This window comes from Balaenoptera ricei, chromosome 8 (genome assembly GCF_028023285.1).
Source record: "Balaenoptera ricei isolate mBalRic1 chromosome 8, mBalRic1.hap2, whole genome shotgun sequence".
NCBI classification, from domain to species: domain Eukaryota; kingdom Metazoa; phylum Chordata; class Mammalia; order Artiodactyla; family Balaenopteridae; genus Balaenoptera; species Balaenoptera ricei.
Genome location: NC_082646.1, coordinates 56,400,292 through 56,423,606, shown reverse-complemented (window position 1 = coordinate 56,423,606; position 23,315 = coordinate 56,400,292). Strand labels below are relative to the sequence as shown.

The 23,315-nt window shown below is 48.3% G+C and overlaps 1 protein-coding gene across 4 annotated transcripts in view; it reads right to left on the bottom strand.

The window, feature by feature from the left end:
- TENM4 (teneurin transmembrane protein 4) overlaps window positions 1–23,315 on the bottom strand; it is a 744,874-nt gene that overhangs the window by 236,669 nt on the left and 484,890 nt on the right. For all 4 annotated transcript variants that reach the window (XM_059930706.1, XM_059930709.1, XM_059930707.1 and 1 more), the window contains one exon: window positions 767–1,022. In XM_059930706.1, the coding sequence (XP_059786689.1) occupies window positions 767–1,022 (256 nt within the window). The remainder of the gene's footprint in view (window positions 1–766; window positions 1,023–23,315) is intronic.

The window sequence follows — 23,315 nt, the reverse complement described above, 5'->3', positions numbered from 1 at the left end:
GGTAGAGGGGGTCCAGGCCAGGAGAAGACGGTTGGCGGTGTAGGGAGACAGCACTGCACCCGGAAGCTGGGCCACCTGGGTTCAAATCTCAGCCGTGCACGGACTGCCTACCCTTTTTGAGTCTCAGCTTCCAAGTCTCTTAAATGAGATCACAATAGTAATACCTATTCCCTAAAGTTGTGAGGATTCTATCATATCCCACATATGAAAGCCCTTGTAACCAAAACTCAAATGTATCAATGTTAGGGATTATTAAGGCTCTGGGTATAGAGGGGCTAGGCCAGCAGGAGAGGAGGAGAGGAGGTGAGGGGAGATGGCAGTCACCGAGCACCCACCGCAGGCCAGGCAAGCTCATGCCAGGCAGAGGGTGACCAAGTCACGGTAGGGAAAGGCAGAGGTGTGGGCCCAGATCAAACCCTGGGAGCCTGCTCTCCGCCAGCCCCGCTCACACACATCAGCTCTCATCTACTGTTACAACAGCCTTCTCCAGTAGGCAGCAACCCCGTGGTGTATGAAAGGGAGGCACAAAGGGGGTCAGCAAATTGACCAAGGTCATACCTTCAGTAAGCAGCAGGTTAGCCCTGAACTTCAGGGCTGCTCGGTTCCCAAGCCCCAGCTCTCTCTCCCCTACATCATGCCACCGCCCTTCTCGTATCCCTACGCTGTGGCCCAGACCCCAGCCGCCCGGGCCGGGCCCGGTGGTGGGCACACAGCGGGGCCCCTCCAGAGCCCGAGGGTCTCAGCCCGGCCGCCCCGCGCCCCGCACCTGGTCTCCAGCGGGATGTTGCTGTTGAGCAGCCAGTTGTCCTGGGCGTGGGCCGGCTCCTGCGCGCCCCCGGCCGCGGGCTCTCCGGAGAGCGAGTGATCCGTGGGGGCCGGGCTTGGGTTGCTCCTCGGAGTGAAGTTGCCCCGGTTCAGGGAGCTAATGGAGGCCGCGTGGTGCTGGTTAGGGGTGTGGGCGTGCGAGAGCGGCAGCGGCGGTGTCCGGAGCCGAGAGTGGTTCTGCAGGCCGCCCGGGGGATCTAGGGCACAAACACGCGCAGTCAGCGGGGCGGGGACGGCCCCATGGGGACCGCGCGGCAGCAGCCGGGCCAGCCGGGCCAGCCGCAGGCACTGGCAAACCGGACACGGTCATGCGGTCAATACACAGGTGCTCGACAGGCACTTATTGAGCACTTGCTCTTCTAGGTGCTGGAGATACATCAAGGAGCAAAGCAGACAAAACTCCTGTCCCCACTGAGCTGACATTTTCGTAAGAGAGATAATAAACAAGATTAAAAAAAAAAAAAAAGACTAGCCTCGCATGTCATCAGCTTCCCGCTGTTTCTTTGGTACTTTTAGGGTATGGCTAGAATCAGTAACTTCAACATCACCTGGGAATTTTTTCGAAATGAAAATTCTTGGGCCCTGCCCCAGAGTTACTGAACCATGAATTCTGGGGTGGGGTCCATTAATCTGATTCCACAAACTCTCCAGGTGATTCAGACGTGTGCTAAAACGTGAGCATCACCAATTACACACAATGGTACATAGCAAGTGGAAAAAACAAGATAAGTTAATACATAGTTTACCGAGATGGTGATAAATCTGAGAACACGTAAAGCCACGAAAGGGCGCTGTGGGCTGTGTATTTGGAGGCAGTGGTGAAACTTTAGGTCACACAGCCAGTGATGGCCTCAGGTGACTTCTGACTACAGGGAATGAGCCACACTGGTGTCTGGGGGGGATTAAAAACCACCACTAACATCTCTTGAGCCCTTACTATGTGCCAGGCACTATTCCGAGCCCTCTACCTGTGTTAATTCAGCTCATCCTCACGACCCACTACAAAGCAGGTACTGTCTGTATCTCCATTTTACAGGTGAGAGAATTAAGATACATATTTTATTTATATATATTAAATATATTTATATGTATATGTTTTATTTATATATAAATATTTATATTTTATTTACTCCTTTCAAGTACTTGGAGCAATAGGTATTATTATCACCAAATTTATAGGTGAAAAACTTAGAGCAGGTAAGTAAAGTGCCCAGGGGCATATGGCTAAGTGGATGCTATTTACGAAGAAAGTTTCTAGTGATGCAGCTAGAGGCAAGTCCTGGAAGTAAATCTGAAGTACCATCCTCCTAAGCTATGCTCACAAAAAGCCTAGCTTTGTAAGCTAAGGATATTATGAGGGTGGAGAAGGTCAGGAAACTGGATTCTGTTCTAGATTTTGCCACTTATTAACCACATGACCATTGTCGTGGACTGTATGTTTATGTCCCTCCAAAATTCATAAGTGGAAGCCCTACCCCCAATGTGATGGTATTTGCAGATGGGGTTTCGGAGGGTAATCAGGTTTAGATGAGGACATGAGGGTTGAGTGTGCTTATAAGAGGAGACCAGAGAGCTAGCTTTCTCTCTTTCTCTCTGCGCCACGTGAGGATATGGCAAGAAGGTGGCCATCTGCAAACTAGGAAGAGGCCTCTCACCAGATGCTAAATCTGCCCATCCCTTGATCTTGGACTTCCCAGCCTCCGGAACTGTGAGAAATAAAAGTGTGTGGTTTAAGCGACCCAGTCTATGGTACTTTGCTTTAGCAGCCCAAGGTGACTAAGACAGAAATTGGTACCCAAAAGTGTGATGATGCTGGAACAAATATCTAAAAATGTGGAAGCATCTTTGGAACTGGGTAATGGGTAGAGTCTGCAAGAGTTTTGAGGTACGTGCTAAAAAAAGACTATGTTGCTCTGTTGAGGGACTGTTAAATGTGATTCTGGTGAGTGCTCAGGAGAAAAAAAAAAAAAGAAGAAGTGTAGAGAAAGTTTCTATCTTCTTAGAGAATACATAAATATGTACAGACTAGTGATAGAAATCTGGACACTAAGGGCAATTCTGATGAGATCTCAGAAACGAGGAGCATGTAATTGGAACAATGGAGGAAAGGCGATCCTTGTTCTATGGTGACGAAGAACTTGGCTGAACTGTGTCCGTGTTCTAGTGTTTTGTGGGAGGTAGAAGTTGTGAGCAATGAAATTAGATATTTCTCTGAGGAGATTTTGAAGTCAAGTATTGAAAGAGTGGCTTGGTTTCTCCTGGCAGCTTCGAGTAAAATGAGAGAAAAGAGAAATGAATCAAAGAAAGAACGGTTAAGCAAAAAGAAACTGTAACTTAAAAGATTTGAAAAATTCTCAGCCTGCCCGTATTGCGAAAAATGAGAAAGTATGTACGGAAGAGAATACCATGGGTGGGGCTGATTGACCATTTGATAAGAAGATGTCTATGGGTGTGAACCATGGACCTAGTCAGCCACCCCAGAAGGAACACTGCCAATCTGAACCGAAGAAGATGGAGACAGAATGAAGGACAGCTGTCAAACGTAGAGTCTACAGGACAGGACCATAAAGCTAATTGGCTCTGAATTTGCACTATTCTTCAAGAAAAGGGAAGACTAGCCTTGAAGGTGATTCAGAGATCATCAGGGACACTGCCTCGGTTTCAAAAGGTCTAAGACTTTTTCATGGCTGAGTAGTATTCCACTGTATGTTGCACCACATCTTCTTTATCCATTCCTCTGTTGATGGACATTTAGGTTGCTTCCATGTCTTGGCTATTGTAAGTACTGCTGCAATGAACACTGGAGTGCATGTACCTTTTCTAATTATGGTTTTCTATGGATATATGCCCAGGAGTGGAATTGCTGGATTATATGGTAGTTCTATACTTAGTTTTTTAAGGAAGCTCCATACTGTTCTCCATAATGGTTGTACTAATTTACATTTGAGATTGACACATACACACTACTATATATAAAATAGATAACTAATAAGGACCTACTGTATAGCACAGGGAACTCTACTCAGTACTCTGTAATGACCTATATGGGAAAAGAATCTAAAACAGAGTGGATATATGTATATGTATAACTGATTCACTTTGCTGTATACCTGAAACTAACACAACCTTGTAAATCAACTATACTCCAATAAAAATTTTAAAAAAAAGAAAAAGAAAGAAAGGCCTAAGACTAAGACAACCATGCACATATCATGTTACCTCTTTGAGCCTCAGTTTTATCATCTGTAAAATGGGGGAAAGAGTTTATTAAGGGAACCACAGAGCTACAGTGATATCAAATGAGGCAATCAATGGGAAGGAAACATTTCTCAAGTTCACAGTTTACAAAGTATTCCACATCACTTGTTCCTCTCGAGAATCCTGTATTTCACAGAGAGGACTGAGAGTCAGTGAATATGGGATCCAAACCAAGACAGGTATGATATTCCAAAGGCTGTGCTCTTCCTTGGCTCAGCAGACAGCCTTCTGGAAATCATCAAGCACAATCAAGTGTGAGGCACTATCAGTGTTACGGCTACTTTTAGTGGAAGATGCGTCGCTCTCTGCTTTTTATGTAACCCCGTCTTTTATGCCAACGAGTTATAAAGCAAATCTGGTGGGAGTGGGGCTGGGTAGCAATAGAAGGGAAAAAGAAACAGAAACCCATGTGAGCGGATCACTTCCTTCCTATGAACCATTTTCAGGATAAAGCCCACATGGGATCTACCAAGCCCTTTAGAATTTGATCCATGCCTGTCTTTCCAGCCTCATCTCTCATCAGCTCCCTCCCTGTACCCTCCACACCTTTCTCTCAGAGGCCAAGAGATCTGCTGGGCCACAGAGTGGCTAACATTTCAACTCCAATGAAGATGGTCTCCAGGAAAGCCACAGAATATGAATGGTACCCTCTGAAGATGTACCATGCTGTGGTCCTGGACCAGAAGATTGCCAACAGAGATGCCCCTTGATGGGAAGGGAGAGGACCTGGGAGCCAGGAGAACAGGCAGAGAACAGACAGCCTTGGACCAGGGAGAAAGCGAGAATATGCAGGGTCATTTGTTTGGTCCACCTGTCCTCAGGCAGCACTTTAATGGAGACATGTGGAGCCTGGAAAAGAAGCCAGCAGCAGAAGCAGCCTCCTGGGTTGACTGAGGGTCCCTCCCTACCCCTGGCCTTTCAGTCCAGGTCACTACTGTCCAGTGGTTATCAGGAGGCCAGCAGAGAAGGGTGACCTAGTCCTTGCCCCTGGCCCATCACTAGGAGTCAACCTTCCCATGGCATTTTACCTAATTGATATTAATAGCTGCTGCCATGTATTTGAGCACATACTAAGTGTACTTTCACAGCCTGAACCTTTCTAATGCTCACAGCAGTTCCTAGGGGGCAGTATGATTATCATTCCCATTTTACAGACGAGGAAGCTGAGGCTTACAAAACTAGTGAGTGGTCCTTACTAATGCACAGCCTGAATTCTGTCTACCAAACCATGGTGCCTTTGCATAAAACACAGATACCTGCTTGACCGTCTCAGTCCATGGCCAAAGGCAAGAAAAAGACCCTCAGTGAAGAGAGCAAGCATCTGAGGTCTGGGTCAGGATAGGCTGGCCTGCAAGCCTACAGACACTTGCTTTGTGACTAAGTAGGATGCCCGACTCTGGCTTGATAGAAGCACTGCCAAGAGTCCTCAAATGATGAGATTTTAAGTATAAGCGTCTAAAAGGAAATTCTCCTATGGGGATAAGGAATGTCCTGGTCCAAATCCGTTCTATTTTTTGAAGCTCAGCTCAATTGCCACCCCTTCCAGAAAGCCTTCCTTGATCTACCCTCCCCAAAGTTCTCTTTTCCTCCACTGAATGCTAACACAGCAGGTAACCTGGACCACTCACCTTTTCTGTCTCCCCCAGAGCATGCATACTTATGTCCCCACCTTGCCTCCTCTAGTAGGTATAAAAATCCCTGTTCCCTCTGTGCTGTTGATCACAGGTCCTAGAATGAAGCAGATGCTCAATGTAGGTTTATTGAGCGAGTGGCTCTTGTGAGTGGTCTGGGCAATCTGTCCAGGAGGGTAAGGCTGGTGTGGAGGGTATCTGTATGCCAAAAATGACAGCAGGCCACCTGGGCTCTCTAGGCCATGGGTCCACACAGCCCTTTACTTACTTGCCTGGAACCAGAGTCCCAGATGCTTCAGCTGGGCTCTCTATTTCCCTTCCATTCTGAGAACACTAGGAAAGGGGATTCTGATGTCTCCCAGGTTTCCCAGGGAAAGGCTCTGTGTTTGGGGGCTCAGCAATGGGAGTGCACTCACAACCCCAAAAAAGACATGGCCTTCCCCAGGAGCAAATGTTTTCTCTGGTCTGAATGGAGACTCCTTTCTGCTCCTATGGCCAGGAGGGAAGACAGAGAGGAGAGGCCTTCTTTTCTCCCCTTATCCTCCCCAATTTATACTCTCATCTTTAGAGGGAATTCAGAACCAATTCACTCATTCAGCATGTACTGAATCCCCTTTCTGTGCCAGGACCTGTAAGCCGGGTGTTGGGAATACAACGGTGAATGAGATAGTGGTGGCCTAAGAGAGAGAAGAACTCTCTTGTGGTTCCTACTCACTGGCTGGGTGGCCTCCAATAATTCATGTCACCTTCCTGGTCCTTGGTCTGTGCACCCGTGAAGGGTGCACACATTCCTGCGTCACCACTTTCTGGAGGATATCCTTTGCTCAAGTGCCAAATACAGAGTGAGCCCCTACTGTGCCCTGAGGGAAAGGGCCCTTGCGCCATTCACCCCAAATCACCGGTAAATATTTATGGAACGTGGCGGGCAGGGAAGGGAGAACAAATCAGGTAGGTGGACCTCTTGTCTGCACAAGCAATGGCTTCTCTTCTGCTACCTGGGAGTAAGCACCGGTACATTTGCAAAGCTGTGGTGTAATTCCAATTTATACCCTCTTTTCGCAGATACAGCCACTAACTATCTCTCTGAATCAAGCCCAGATATGAGTCATTTTTATTGTTACGTTGCACACCTCTGTCAGTAAAGGCCACTTGCTTATCTGAGTTTTGCAAGCCTGGTTTTCCAGGAAGGTTTTTTGCTTCCTACCAGTTCTCACATATATTTACAGTTGCTGGTTCCCTCCAACACCTCAGATGTTTTTCATTTTATATGCACAAAAATCCTGAACACCAAATGCCTCTGGGCTGCATCTCCCTGAACCAGGATCATGGTGAGGCTTCTTCAGTGTGCTGGGCAGAGCAGTAGGTGATAGAAGGAGACTAGGCTTTGATGTCAGACAGCCCTGGGTTCAAGGTTTGGCTTTGCCACTTATAAGCTGTGTGACCTTGATCAAGATACTTAACTTCTCTGGAGCTTCAGTTTTCTTATCATTATAGGGAGATAATGCCCAACTTATAGGGCCATTATGAGAAGTAAATGAGATTTTATATATATATATATATATATATATGGTTCTTAGCACAGTGCCTGAAATACAGTAATGCTAAAAAAAAGTAACTATTAATTCCACGGTTATGGTAAAGCCATGCTGAATGGATAAGGTGTAAAGTGCTAAATTGTCACCGCGACGATCACTCTACAGCATTTACAATAGGGGTGCCAAAGCAAAAACCCTTGAGAGAGAAAGAGCAGGAACATGCCTGGCAGAAATGTGGTCCTCTTCTTCTACAGGTGAATCCCACTCTGGACAACCCCACTGGTTTTCAGGAGCCCTGGTCTCGGGAAGGTGCTTGTAGCTCGATGTGCAGATCAGAAGCAATGAGAATGGCTGCAGCCTGACACGCAGTACTAAAGTGGACACACGGGGTCTCCATGTCCTCAAAGAGTAGGGCCCCTTTCTGCGTTAGGTAAGCATCTCAGAGCAAACCAGGGTGCTGCTCTGTCCTGGGTTCAGGGTGTACCCTAAGGAGAGGGCCCCTGAGGTTGTGCAACCAATCAGCAATAGAACAGCCCTGTGTTGTGTGCAGGGACTTGGGGAGTTTTAAGATTAGGATGAGCCCCAGCCTTGACAAATAGCTGGTGTTTGGGGGACAGATGTAAAAGGAGTACCAGAGCGGAGCTCAGGAGCCTCCCAGACTTAGGTTCAACCGTGGCTCTGTCTCTGACAAGTTACATGATTTGAGATGAGTTACTCAAGTTCTCTGAGCCTCTAATTCCTCACCTATAAGTATATAGTAGTAATGTAATAAAAGGAAGAGGAGGAGGAAGGGCTATCATCAAATGAATATACAGAGATCTAGAGATGAAAGAAATATGGTCTCTGACTTTGAGCTGCTCACAATTTAGTAAAAATAACAGACACACCAAGAGATAGTACACAAGATAGTAATTATGATGAGATGATAATAGTTAACATTTATTGAGTACTCTCTATGTGACTGGTTCCGAATGCTTTACTTATTTAATCTTTATAACACCCCTATAAAGAAGGTACTATTATTACTCCCCAATTTATAGATGAGGAAACTAATGTACAGAAAGGCTAGGAACTTTGCCCAAGATTCCTAAACCACTGAGTGATGGAGCCAGAATTTAACTCAAGCATCTGGCCCCAGAGCCCACACTCTTAACCATCCTGCTTTACGTACACGGAGGGAGTGGACACAGGGAAAGTGCCCACATTGATGCCCATCACATGGCGAGCGGTCCACAAGCATTGGCTCCTAGAATCCTCGTTAGCCTTACACTGAAGCCCCGCTGGAGCTCAACGGAGCACAGAGAGGGCTGCCAGCTTGACTGTCAGGGTCGGGGCAGGGTTCGTGACAAGTGACATGTGCCCTGTGTCTAAAGGCTATTCCAGGCATTGGATGATGCATGTGTGGAGGTCCAGAGTCGAGAGAGAGAGAGAGAGAGAGAGAAGGAGAGAGTGAACGTGAGGCCGGCTTGGGCACTTCTCTAACTAGTGTTGGGGTGGCTGTGAGGGGGCAGCGGCAGGAGGCCAGGTGAAGACACTGGGAGCAGGTCTGGGCGGTGGTCGCCTGGAGATGCCAAACAAAAGAACGTGGCCTTTATCGGGAGGGCGGGAGGGCGCCCCGATGGGCTTTGAGGCGGGAGGGCCGTGATCACAGCAGTGTTTGAGGCAGATTCCTGGCGGCCCTGTGGAGGATGACCCAAGTGGGGGCAGGCTGCAGGCAGGACCCAGACTGCCTGTGGGATGCTTGACTGCCAGCAAGACCCCAGTGGAGCGCGTCGTCACCCTTTTATAAGAGCACGTTCAGGAGAAAGAGACATAGACGTGCAGAGCTGTGGCTCAGGCGGAGAATCTGCATGTGTCAACAGCTCTGCGATCTAGGCCGGCACTGGCTCTGAGAAAGGGTGCCAGGCTGGGCGTCCACCTCCAACCCTGCGAAACGGCCGCCAGGCGCCGGAAGGTCCCCTGGCTGCAGAGTTAACGATGACCCAGCGAGCGCTGCAGTCATTCATCGGGCCCTAAAGATTGTCAGATATGAGGGATGATGGTATTTAATTATCATAAAACACAAAAACTCCAGCTGCCTGAGCATGCCGAGAGAAAGAGTGATTTGGCTTCCATTAAAATGCCATCGACGACCACTGACTCGGGATGGTGCAGTAGCGGTGCTGAGAGCTTAGCTAATGAAGCTTGGCCTCCTCGACCAATTCAGAGAAGCCAGAACGCTCTCTTGTCACCACAGTCGGCAGCCGGGATCTGATGGCTTGACTTCCAGCCTCCGCTCTGCCTCCTTCAAGCTATATAATCTCGGACAATTTACTGAACCTGAGTTTTGGTTTTTTGTCAAATGTCTACGAAAGCACCTCGCAAACTGTAGGGTCCTGTGTGAGAGACAGAACTATCAGCGTTACTCTTATTGCCTCAGAAGGAATAAAAACAGTGGCGTCCGAATGGGAACCACTGGTCTGAGCTCGAGGCCAGGGGCTGCATTTGTGTGCTGTTTTCTCTGCCCATTCGTTCTCTCCCTGAACACATGCTTTCTGTTCACTTTCACTGCTGTGCTGTTTGTTCTGTGTCATGGCCCGTGTGCAGGGACTCTAAACGGGGAGGGCCCACACGGGCTGGGGCCGCAGGCTTGGAGCTCCCTGAGGCTACTCTCCCAGTGCTCTTGATGGGGAGTAAAAAATAGCACCCTGAGGTCACAGTGTGGCTGTTTCTGCTCCCTCGTTCACTTCGGGCAGAACTTGGAGTGAATTCAGACTGTTAAAGTGCTTTTATGTGAGAAACAGTAATGAAGGGACAATGCCTTAAACTAATGCAAAAGCCCCATTGTAGTGCAGTGGTTTTCCAAATAGGGCCGTCTGGAAATGCGGAAGGGGCTGTTTTTTGGTTGTTCCAATGACTGGAGAGCACACCTGGTGTTTGGCAGGAGGGGGCCAGGGAAGACAGCTGCACGCCATGCACAGCAACCGGTTAATCTTAAAGGTGATCCTAAAGGGTATGCCATCCAGTCAGAGGTTAGTCTAGTCCTAATTAGTCTAGGATGGGTAAATAGCTAATAAGACAGGATTTTATTCCCTGTTTGCTTCCACCCCCATCCCCAGTTTCACTCACTCTCTGTCACAGGAGGTGACTGCTAAGGGCTGCCATCACCTGTGCTCCCTTGCCCCCTGGCTTCCAGATAGGTTTGGCTAATTGTTAGCGCAGCAGGACACCGGAAGGAGGAAGGGGGAAGAGGTTGAGGTCACCCCCTGGCCCCATCCTCTGAAGCCCTGCTTCAGGGCAGTGTCTCAGGCAGGAGCCTCATCCCACAAGGCTATAACGGGTTACACTTAGAGTGGTCTGGGGAAACTTCTAGGAAGAGCGAGACCTTGAACTGGGTACTGAGGTAGAGACAGGGTGAAGGTATATAAAGGGGAGGGAGCGGGCATTCTTGGCAGGGAGCTGGCACCAGCAAAGGCCCACAGGCTGAGAGATGCAGGCCCCTAAGGCAGCAGGATGGTGTGGAGACCTGGGCACTCGGAGTGGAGGGCTGTGAGGGGGAGCAGACGGAGAGGCTAGAGCCCACCTGCAAGAACCTGGGGCCAGAGGGGCAGCTTTAAGGGTATTCAGAGGGCTCACCCCAACTTCCAGCCTTTTAAAGCCAAATGTCAGAGTAGTCACAAGAGTTAACCAGAATGCCCAGGCTTCATTAAAATGCACTCAGGATTCCTCGTCCAGCAACGAATGCTCTCCTAGGGTGGGGTGTGGGTGAGGGACACCCTGCTGCCTTCATCAGACAGTTGAGGAAAGAGCAGTGTCAAGAGTCTCTGTCAGAGAGAGGTATAATCAGCATTGCTATTTCCAGAGTCATGGTAATTTACAAACGAAGCCAAGGGCATCAAAAGCTATCTGTTCTAAGCGTGCGAATGAACAACTTGGCAGGGCCACCGTCTGAACCTGGAAGAACTCTCTCCCAGTAGACATTTGCCCAAACTTCATTCTTGTGCTTGTCCCTATCAGCTGCTATTTGCTGTGTCACCTTAGGCAAGGCACTTAACCTATCTGAGCTCCAGTTTCCCCAACTGACAAACAGGAGGAGGAGGTGGTGGGAGTCCCCTCTAATTCTAAAATCAAGGCTGAATCATTCTTGGCAGATGAGCCTGGGGTATCTGTTAATGAACATCTGCTTGCTAAAGATGTGCACAGCAAGTTGGCGGATTGGATTGTGCTGTGTGACTGGGCACCAAAGAAGGCAGAAAGATGGACTGGAAGGAAGAGAAACGTGGTCCTTCTTTCCTCCCTCCCTCTCTTCCTGCTTCCCTGCTTTCCTTCCTTTCACAAAGGTCACTCTCTATAAGCCCTGTGCTTGACACTGGAGACCCAGAGATGGATTAGTCGAAGTCCCTGCCTGTAAAATCTGAACAGACCGATCAGAAAAGGTCGGTTACAACCACAGGGGATCTTTCCTGGGTACATGGCTTTCCCCTAGCTTAAAGCTGTGTCCACCTTAGGGCAGAACTTGTCCTGGGAAAGCTTTCTGCTTGTCAATTAAGTTTTCTTTCCTTCCACTGTTACCTTCTTGCCCTTTTCAAAAATCGTCTGACCCATAAACTGTTAGGTTAAGTCCCAAATCAGTAAGGAGCCTTACCTATCAATAGGAGTGTGAGTGTCTGTGTGTGTGTGTGTTTGTGAGAAAGAGTGTAGGAGGCGGAATTCAGTTCAACAGGAGGCTGCAGTGTGCTGGAGCAGATTAGGAAGCTCATGGAAACGCAGTGGGCTGCATTCGTAGAGGTAAAGCACGAAGGAGGGAGGTGATGGTCAGGCTGTGCTGATCAGCTGGAGTGGGTCCAGAGAAGGGACACCCGGATTGGGGGTCATGCCCGTGCTGTAGACACTGACCCTCCCCTGCAGTCTCTGGGGCTAGTCAGTACTTTCCCTGCCTTCCTTGGATGGTGAGGGGTTTAGAAACTGTGTTCCTATGGGGATAAACAGCGGACCAATGCTGTTAGCCTGGGGAGGAGACAGGTTAGGGAAAGGGATTAAAGAAAGAGTGTGTGGCTAGGAGTCCAGCTGAAATACACCACATGCCTATGATTAGCTTTCCCAGCCTCATCACTTAGGCCACACAATTCATAGCTCGGAAATTAAACACCCAATTATGTGGTGCAGTAGAGAGTCCTAGACTGAAGAACTGTTCCCCGCTGTGTCATTAACTCACGCTGTGGCTTTGGAAAACTCCCTTCCCCTCCCTGGGCCTCAATTTGCCTGAAAAAGGAGGTTCCTTCCTTTTATAGATGATCTCCTGAGGTTCCTTCCAGCCTTTGACAGTCTGATTCCTCGCGGCTTCCCTTGTTCCTCTCGGGGAATTTTCTGGAAAGAAGGAGATGGGCAAAGCACTACTGCTGCCTTCAAACAGCCAAAGGATGGAGGAAGCGGCACATCTACTCCACGGGCTTTAGGAGGAAGAATCGGGGCCAAGCTCAGGGGGTTACCTGGAGGAACTCGCAGCGCAACTTCAGGAAACCCTTCTTCCTGCCAATGAAGTGGTTCGAAATAACTAGCCTCAACCTCCTCCCTGCACTTCAGGCCTCTGCTGCTCAAATGAAATTCGTACGGAGCATTCTCCAGTCGGCTCCCTCTCCTGTGCTCCTGATCTCAGCGTTACCACCTGCTGCCACACCACCCACCCCATCCATCCAAGCAGGTGGCTGGGGATCACCATGGCCTTCTCCCTCTTTTTCAGGTTCAATGACTTAGCCGTCATTGCCAGACTCTGGCTTGGCTCTCCACATCCCTGGGATTCTCACCACTGCCACTGTCACGACCTCAGCTCATCAGTGGACACCCAGACCAGGGCCATAGATGACACTGGGGTCTCAGCCCACCGGCTCACCCCTGCTCCAGGTCACTCCCCTGCCATAAAGCCTTCTATGGCTCCCCACTGCCCACAGGACAAGACCCTCACCATCTGACCTGAGCCCACCCACCACTCCAGGGCTGCGCCCACAGCTCCCTACTCCCCTCTTTAAGAAGGTGCCAAGGGCTTCCCTGGTGGCGCAGTGGCTGAGAATCTGCCTGCCAATGCAGGACACATGGGTTCGAGCCCTGGTCTGGGAGGATCCCACATGCCGCAGAGCAGCTGGGCCCGTGAGCCACAGTTACTGAGCCTGCGCGTCTGGAGCCTGTGCTCCGCAACAACAGAGGCTGCGATAATGAGAGGCTCGTGCACCGCGATGAAGAGTGGCCCCCACTTGCCACAACTAGAGAAAGCCCTCGCACAGAAACGAAGACCCACCACAGCCATAAATAAATAAATTAATTAATTAATTAATTAAAAAAAAAAAAAGAAGGTGCCAAGGTTAACAGGCTAATTATAAACCACTCATGAAACGGCTCACTGCCTGTCTCACATTCACGGCTTTGCACATGCTGTTTCCTTCTGCATGGAAGGTGTTTTTTCCTCCTTCACTGGTTAACTCAGACTAGAAGTTACCTTCTCCAGGAAGCCTTTTATGACCACCCCCTCAACCCCCTGCCCCTGTCAGTTTGGGTTCAAAGCCCCTCTTCTGGGCACTTCTAACCCCCATGGCTCACTCAGAATTATGATCACTTGTTTGCATTAACTGTCTCTTCTACCAGACGGTACGCTCCAAGCGTGGAGGTCTTATCTTCATACATCACGGGCTGTGAGGCTACAAGCATGACTCCTCTCTCTGGGGTACCTGGCGGGCTCCTTCACCCGGGTGCTGCCACTGGTTCCCAAGGGGCATGGGGTAGTTTGGGCTCTCTGGGCACCCTGATCTTTCTCTTTAAACTTGACCTGATGTTCTCCAAACTGCACAGGTTAGACAGCTGATCGCTGAGGCTGGCATAAACTCTATATATTTTTTATCAATGGTTGAAGAGGCCATGGAAAGGAAATCAAGACCATGAATCTCAAGGCTCCCACAGGGAAGAATCTATTTTGTTGAAATCGATATCAGCACTGAAGGTCAAGGTAGTTTATTGGGTGGTTTTCCTTACTGTACTCCCCAGGCCCATCCCTCCCCCATGGTATGGGCCCTGCAGGAGGCTAAATGCCAGCACGTGGAGAGGTGAATTTTCACCCATCATGTTCACATCCCTCCCTCCATCTTATATCCATCAGTAGTTCTGAAGAAACTGCCTTCTCCTGGAAGAGACATTGACATGACTAGATGAAGCGACAGGCTGCTAGAACCCACGGAGCATTACTGCATGTGGTTAAGTGCCACGGCTGAGGCTCAAGTTGCCTTGGGTTCAAATGCACTTACCCCGCTTACACACTGGGCCGCACTACAAATCTTTTTTGGGACCCCAGTTTCATGCCACCGTGGCCAGGAGGGTGAGTGCTGAGTTGGAGGGAACTGAGTTTGAAACCAGGTTCCACCACTTACTAGCTTTATGGCTGGCTCTGGGTGAGTTTTTAACCGCTGAAAGCCTTGACTTCTCCATCTGTAAAATGGGGATAATAGCGCCATCTGCTTCTTAGTCTTGTTTCAGAGGTTTAGTGGGACAGTGCATGTTGGGTCCTTAGCACAGGACTGTCAAATAGAAGGACTCAGTTGAGGTTAATTATGAATTTCCTCTCACAGGATTCCTTAGATTCCTTAGAATCCCATCGAGTTACATTCCCCTTGGGCTGTGGAATCTGCAAGGGCAGAGATCTGATCTTTTTCACCCAGGGCTTGGTCTTCACTGTACCTTTAGCTGTTTTCCCTCTAGAGGCTATTAAGGTATCAGTAAGTGTTTGTTGAATGAAACGAAAGAAGCCCTTGTCCATGCAGGGTCTTTGGGTCTGGGCACCAGGAGGCTATCAGTGGGGAGGAGGATGAATAATTATTGACACATGACTATAAGCTGGGCCCTCAGAAAGGTTTTCTCATTTCATTTTCAGAACAACACTAAAGGTGGGTCTTCATGTCCCCATTTTACAGACAAGGAAACTGAGCCTCATCAGCCCGCTCTGCCTTTGCCTATGACTTTTGCAAATGGGGTATCTCAGGCCTCAACATTCGGGGCAGCTTCATGAGATATGACGTCTTGATTTACAGAAACCTGCCCAAGGTCATACCACTAGGAAATGATACAAAGCCAAGATCCCAGCACAGACCTCTCTGCTCGCTCTACTCTTGCAGGGAATCAAGCCTCCTAGAGGCAAAGGAAGAAGAAAAAATAAATTCAGAAGTACTTAAGCTCTGTGTATTGAGCAATTTATTAAATGCAAAACCTCTCGTATATTTTTGCTTTGACTGAGCAACAGTCATGTCAATAGTTACATGGATGAGGTGTTTGGGGACCCCAAAAGCTTTACTGTTTGATGACACACCCGAATAACAACACTGAGAGGCAGGTGTTATTATCCTTTTACACACGGGGAAACTGAGGCCCTGCAAGGCTAAGAAGCTTGCCCAGGCGCAGAGCTCGTAAGCAGTGGCCTCCCAGCCTCTCGAAACTGCGTGGAAACACACACCTTCTACCTCGGCAGAATGGCACCCACACAACCCCAGCAAGTCACAAGGCAGCATGAGACCCCCGCCCGAGTGATCCTGACCTTTTTCCTCAGGGTGTAAAAGGTCCCACTTCCAGGAAAAGGCAGAGGGTATCCAACTAATTATACTATCAGAGAAACGCTTTCTATCATTTATGACATGACCACATGTGGCTTTTCCTTTTGATACAAGCTCAGGAGATCTTAGGCAGGTATTCCATCCATCAATGCCCATGAACCAAGTCATACTAGGAACAGATAAAAGGAATTTGTCCTCCTGAAGTCCTCAGCAAACTGTCCAGCTCAATCCCCAGGCCATGCAAATGTAATCATAGTACTAATAATGGCCTCAAAGGCTTACTGAGCTGTCAGCTACTCTGCTAAGCATCTCTAATGCACTTTTTTTCCCATTTCCTCTCCCCAGGAGTCCTTTGAGGCCGGTGTACGAGGAACACAACACGGAGTGGTAGGAGTGTGGGCTCTAGAGCCTGGCAGCCTGGGTTTGAATCCTGGCTCCAACACTTCCTAGCTGTGTAGCCCTCTTTCCTGACTTCAAATATGGAGATAGTACTCGTGGGGTGGTTGGGAGGATTCACGTAAAGCTCAAAGAGCATTCATGGCACACAGTAAGGACTCACCAAATGCTAGCTATCGTTATGTCTATTTTACAGATGAGGAAACTGAGGCTCAGAGAGAGAATTTGCTCATGCTCCATAGCTGCTCAGTGCCAAGACTGGAATTCAGATCTAACTTCAACTCCCACACTCTTAATGGCTATGGCTTACTTTCTGCCCTTCACCCTACAGTTCACCAGCATGGCAGGTGCTCCAAGATGGTATGATTATTGTTATTCATAGTTGAGAATGCCTTGTTAAGTGTTATGCTCCTGGTCACTGCCCTCCCCAAGGTGACTGACCTCCAGCTCGTGCCCCTTCTCTTCCATGGCATCATGTGCAGCTTACAGAGCAAATCCCTGCAGCCAGGGCACAGACGGCACTAACTTCATTTCAATGCAAAAAGTGTACAGTCTGTGGGCACCACCTGGGCTCATTCCCCAAGTTAATTCTTTTCTCTTGGCCGTGGAATATTTTATTTTTCCAATTTCAGAATCTACTTACGTTAAAAAAGAGAGAGAAATCCAATCAGCCCAGCTCAGGTTTGTGAAACAAATAATGCAGCTGGCATAGAACCTTAATCAAACAGTTATATTCATAACCACAGTTATCACTGCTCTACCTAATTTCTACAGCCCAGGGCCTCCTACAGAAAATGTCTCTTGACGATATAGGATGAAATGCAGAGGCTTGCTGACACTGCTGAAGGGGTGTAAAACTCCAGGCCTGGCATATTAATGAATCTGAAGCAAATATGGATTTGGAGGTACATGCTCCAGGAATTCCACCCACACCTGAATGTCATATTACATTTTCTTTCTTTCCTTTTTTTTTTTTTTAAATAAGGAAATGGAAGAAGTAAACTTTTGCTTGGCTGCTTCCGTTGTTTTCTGGAAGAAATAAAGTAGAAAGGCCAAGCTTATTGTCCTGAAGAGGACAAGTGCTTCAGAGTCTGGTTGACATGGGCTTGAATTCTGGCCCTGCCATTCATTAGCTGTGTGACCTAGACAAGTTACTTAACCTCTCTGAGAGCATCAACAAAATGCAGATAATTATTCCTACTCACAGATTGAAAATTAAATGAGAGAACAGTGAGTTTCCTACTAGACTGTGAGCTTTGTATTCCCAATGCTCAGCACAAGTACTACTTTATTGTAGGTCTAATATAAATGTTTACTGATTGTACCTACAATCCTACTGTCCATTGTTTACTGAGTGATTACCATGTGCCAGGGATGATGCTAAATTCTTTACAGGCATGATCTTATTTTACCCTAAAAACAACCCTGTAAAGCATGTATTATTATCCCCCTTCCAGCTTTGAGATAACTGAGGCTCTGAGAAGTTAGGAGACTTGTCCCGAATAACACAACTAGTAAGAGGGGAGCAATCAGGAATCCCACAATCACAGAGGCAGAGCCAAACTCACACCCAGGCCCGCTGACTCTACTTCTCTGTCCTGCCCCCTCCTTTCACAGCACCCATCAAACATCACACACAGCACATTCTTAAGGATAGTTGTTTCCCCTTTCTTCCTCCTTTTGACCTCTCATGTTTTAGATTTCCTTGGGGCAACTCAGAAATCAGGGTAATATTTCAGGATATTTAGAGGGGCTTAGTCATCCTTTTCAGCCAACATCTGTTGAACATTTGCAGCAGGCTTGCTCTTGGTTAGTTCCTGGGCAGACACTTTTATCCGTGCTGTGGCTTCCCAGATTTCTGGACTAACCAGAAGAAAGCAAAGTGAGGGATCTAACTCTCCTGAATGACTTGGGGGAAGAGAAGGTGTCCACCCAGGTACTTGGTGAGTCTGATTCAGCCTACTTATGCCCCTGCCTGTTATCCTAAGTGGCAGGGGTAGGCCTGGGCCCTAGTTGCAGCCCTGCCCTGATCTTGCTGGAATCTGGTGCAGTCACCCCACCTCTCTGGGTCTCAGTTTTTCCCTGTGTGGATGGAGAGTATTAGACCCAATTCATTTGCTCAGCAAATATTGCTGTCAGTTGTTTCCAAACTCTTCACTCCTAGAATCCTACTAATAATCCCCTTACAATTACCCTATGTTTCAAAATACTTTGTTTCCAACATAAGCTATATTAATTAACTAATCATTAATTGTTCTCCCATTTTTAAATCAAACACATGTAAAACTGATGATCAGAATTTCTGATAGGACCAAGAGGATTCAGTGAATGGATCCGTAGCACCCCACTCACTGCTGACACGCGGTAGGCCCTGAGTTCACTAAACGAATGAGTGAATGAATGAACGGATGGATGGATGGATGGATGGACACCTGGTGCTAAGCAGAAGGGCACTAAATGGTGGGAAAATACAGAGTCAGAGAGACCTGGATCTCGATACCAGCTCTACCATTCACAAGCTGTTTGATCTTGGATAGGTCACTTACCTCCCTAAGGCTCAACCTTCCCATCTATGAAAGGAAGACAGTTAGCTATGTCTTGCAGGACCATTGTAAAGTTGATTAATAATAATAGTAACAATGATAAGAAAAAGAATAGGAGCTAAAACATATACAGTGTAGAGTATGTGACAGGCACCAGTCTAAATGATTTACACATATTAACTCAATCTTCCTAATAAGCCTAAGAGGTAGTTACTATTATCAACTCCTGTTCTACAGATGGGGAAACTACATACAAGAAAGATGTTATGTAACTTGCCCAAGGACAGACTTGCATGATGGAGACAGCATCCAAACCCAGGAGGTCTGGCTCCAGAGCCTGTGTTCTTAACCCTCCACTCTACTGCCTAGGTAGGTCATCAAAGTGCCGAGCACATAGCACGGTAACTCCCATCCTTACTGAGGAGAAGCCCTCCAGGCTGGCTAGTGCACTCTTACAGCAGGACAATCAGCACGGTTTCCAGCTGGGCTTTTTGCAATAATGGCAATCACTCACAGCATCCCTATATTTACATGATCTGTAATGGCCCAGCAACAGCACTTGGGATGGAGCAGGAGGTGCTGTCAGACACTGGCTCTGCTGGGGACTGTACCACAAAGACCTTAGTTAATGGGAGGAAGAATGAGGCAAGTGTTGTCCGTTTAGCCTCCGTTTCTGGAAGACATGCAGAATTCCTCCTGTTCAAGGCGGTTCCCATCCACCATGCCTTTGCCTCTTTAGGGTACCTAGGTGGCTTTTACTTGCCTGGCATTTCTTCTGATGATAGAAATTCTCTTTTTGTTCTGGGAAGCCCTACTCTCAGCTTCTGAATTTGGATGGAACTGACTTCAGGGAGGCCAAGGAGGGCACCCACCCCCATTCCTCCCGCCAGGGTGTCTGATTCAGGCAGGGACATGTGACCCTGGTCAGGCCATTCAGAGTCAATCCTGGATTGTCTTTGGTGCTATGGGGATTTTGCCGGTGCTATGGGGATTTTGCTGGTGCTATGGGGAAAGAGGCACTCTCCTTTCCCTGGTTTACAAAGCTGGTAGCATATAAGCCTGGGGAGTCCCTTTGTCATCAGATGGGGAACACCTGTGTGAAAACAAGGCCAAAACAAAGAGAAATGGTCAAGAGAAAGAGATTCATGGAGATATTATTTGAATGCCTGGATCTAGCTACACTGATGGAAAAATGACCCCTGGGCTTTTCAGTTATATTACCCATTACATTTTCTTAAAAAAAAGCAGTTGGAGTTGGGTTTCCATCCTTTACAGCTGGGAGTCCTGTCTAACCCACTCTGACTGCTTACTTGTCCAGATTCCCTTTTCTGGCCCCTCCTCAATCCATGAGGTTGAAACTCAACTCAGAGATGGCAACACCACATCGAAGCCCTTGCACAATCTTCAGATAGACCTGGCCACACCCTCCTTTGGCCCCATGAACTGCCACAAAATGTCCCTGCACTTGCACACCCAGGACACTAACGTGTGTGCATGCACGTGTCCCCCACTGATTGTAAGCCCGAGGTAACTTCTTCACCTCTATGGCCCGTGCACCCAGCCCCATGCTTGCCACAAGGTAGGTGCCTATGCTCTGACATCACCAACGTTAAAGCACCTGACCACAAACATTCCAATTAAAAAAGAATGCTCCACTCCTATAAAGTATGACCATTTCTACCTCATGAGAAAATGTCCTGTAATGATCTGTGGATATTAAATAATGAGAGGACGTCCACGTCCAGGTGGCAGACCATGACCCCTGCGGAAATGGGAGCAGCTGCGGGGCTGAGCCTGGAGGCAAGGAAGGACCGTCCACTGGGAACAGCACCACAGTTCCCACCACGTTCAAGTTCTCGTCCTCCACAGCATCAGTCGTGGACACATTCACTCTCACTGTTTTCTTTTTTCTCCCCGAGGACAAACTACGTCATCCCTCCCTAATCTAATGACCGAAACTAGGCGAAAGCAGCCATCTGATACATGTTAGGCATCACCCCAGAAAGGAAGCCATCAAACAAGATGTTACCAAAAAACCTTTTAATGTCTCCATTCTCTTAACTGCCCATGCAAATCAGGCAGAATCGTTCCAAATGGAGAAGAACACGCTTGAGGCTGTGACTGTTACTCACGACCCTTCCTGTGTCGGGTCAATCAGAGAACACATCTTTGTGCTGCCCGTCTCCCCTTGTCAGCAAAAGCTGAGGCTCCTGTGTGCCAGGCACTGGGCGAGGTGCTTTAACTATATATGCTCACTGATCTGTGTTACAACGCTGTGAAGTTAGATCGCTATCATCCTCATTTCCCTAAAGAGGAAACTGAGCCTCAGAGAAGCGAAGGGATTAGCCTGAGGTTACCCAATAAGTGGTGGATTCAAACCAGGACTCTAGAAGGACAGGCTCTTTCTACCTCTCCCCACTGTCCCCCACTGACACTGTGTGTGAAGGGATTCAGTAAAGCTGGGAACAGCCAGTCCTGTGAATGCTGGCACGTACGCTATGTGTTCGGTCCCATCTGTAGGCTGGCATTACCTACGCCTATGTAGGTATAGGGGAGATGCCTGGGTCTGTCCTATCTGGATATTCCGAGATACTGGGACCCAGCAGATAACTCAGCTCCCTCGAGCTGAGGTCTGGGCAGGGAATGCCGTGTTACAGTGACCCATGTCCAATGACAAGTGGATTGTCCCCAAAGGAACTTCAGATATACATCTCTGTTTCTCCCTCTCTCGAACTCAAATGTGGCATTTTGGAGTATTTCTAAATGTCAAAAGCCTCCATGAAGATAAGAGTCTGACTGCCCCCTTCACACACACTTGAGGTCTGAGCTATAATTACAGACACTTTTTCTCGACTCTCCATGTTTGCCTCGTCTGAGCCCGTCACGCAGCACAGCAGGGCTGTAACCAACTCAGGCAGGCATTGCAGGCAGGGCTCCGGGGGAATCCTGCTCTCCCGGCGGACTGATGGGGAAGGCCTGGAAATGGACTGTGTAGGGCCAAGGCAAGGAGGGAGGTGTCGGTCCTGAGGAGCCTGGTGTCTGGTTGACAGACCAAGGCAATTCTTGTCCTGAACCTATCACTGGGCTAAGTCACATACTGCCTGTTTCCCTCAAGATCTCAGAGTTTTTCTGAAGATCAAAAGCACTCGCTTGGGGCCCTGAAATCCACAGACCTTTACCTTCTCTGGCCTCATAGTACAGAGTCAAGTCAGCCACCTCTTACTGGAATCTCCTGTGTACAATGCCAGGTGACAGTCATTCAATGAGGAAGGGTGAGGCATGAATATCATCCCTGCCACCAAAGCACTGAGTCTCCTGTGGGAGATGGGCTTGGAGACAACGAACCCTAACGGGATGAGTAGGGGAACTGCTGGTATCAAGGTGTATGTGGAGCACGATGGGGCTGGAAGGGACTGATGTTCTCTTGCAAACTTGGGAGACAGAGCCTAGGAGAAGGCAGTAACTGCCTTCCAGATGCCAACACGCGGTGGACCTTCTGAAAAACTCTTCTATATCTGGTCTCAGAGGCAGTCTCTGGAGGCCTTGAAGGATGGGTAGACTTAAGGGATAGCAATAATGTATAAAATATGCAGGGACAGCTTGAGCAAAGGCAGGCAGGCAGAAAACAAAGGGAGTGTGGCCTGTACCATTCAAAATGCAATTAACTAAGTCCTGCTGTCATGATGCCTTTATGATGACAGTTCTTGTTACTTAATTTTGCTGGGTTTTTGCCCAGTGTCTCCAACTAGGCTGACATGTCTACACACTTCTTTAAATCTGTTTCTCCCCAGAGCTCTCACAGTGCTCTGCTTGTCACAAAAGCTGACTCAACGATTCCTGAGAAGAGGAGGACTACATTCCAGTATGATAAGAGAACACGGACTGCAATGATGCAAGAACAAATACCATTTCTGAGTAGCCTATCCAAAGGCAGGTTGTAACATCAGAAAGAAAATCCTTTGCGTGGTGACTCAAAGACTGGAAGTGAATGGATGCAACAGTGTGGAAATCCTGGTCAAACGTGTGATTATAGTTCAGAGGTGTCATAACCCCAAAGGCCGACAACTTTAGAAATCAGGAAGTGTGTTCAACAAAAATGTCCCTCAAGTACAAAGTACAAACAGCAGCACTAAGGAGGCAGAAAAGTCTCAGGATCAACGTCAGGATGAAGGGAGGGAGGAGGCGGTACGGAGAAGGCACCGTGTAATGCCTGGCATGGAGCTGCCCACGGCATCCTCCGCATGGCCACCATCCTTACTGCTACCGCCTCGGTCCAGGGGGATCAGCTCTCAGCCCAGAATTCCCTTCAGAAACTTTTTTTTTTTTTTTTTAACTTGAGCACCTGTCATAAGCCAGGCATTGAAAGAAGCACAGGGTACACAATGACAAACAGGAATGCTTGGTCCTTGCTCTTAAATGGAAGACAGAGCAGTAAACAAACACCATGGGCAGCGGGCAGCAGGCAGCATGCTATGACCAGGGCTGGCTCTGTGGGTGTGTGACCACTACAGCCACACAGGGTCCCATGCTCAGAGGGCCCAGTATTTGGTTTAATGTGCTGCT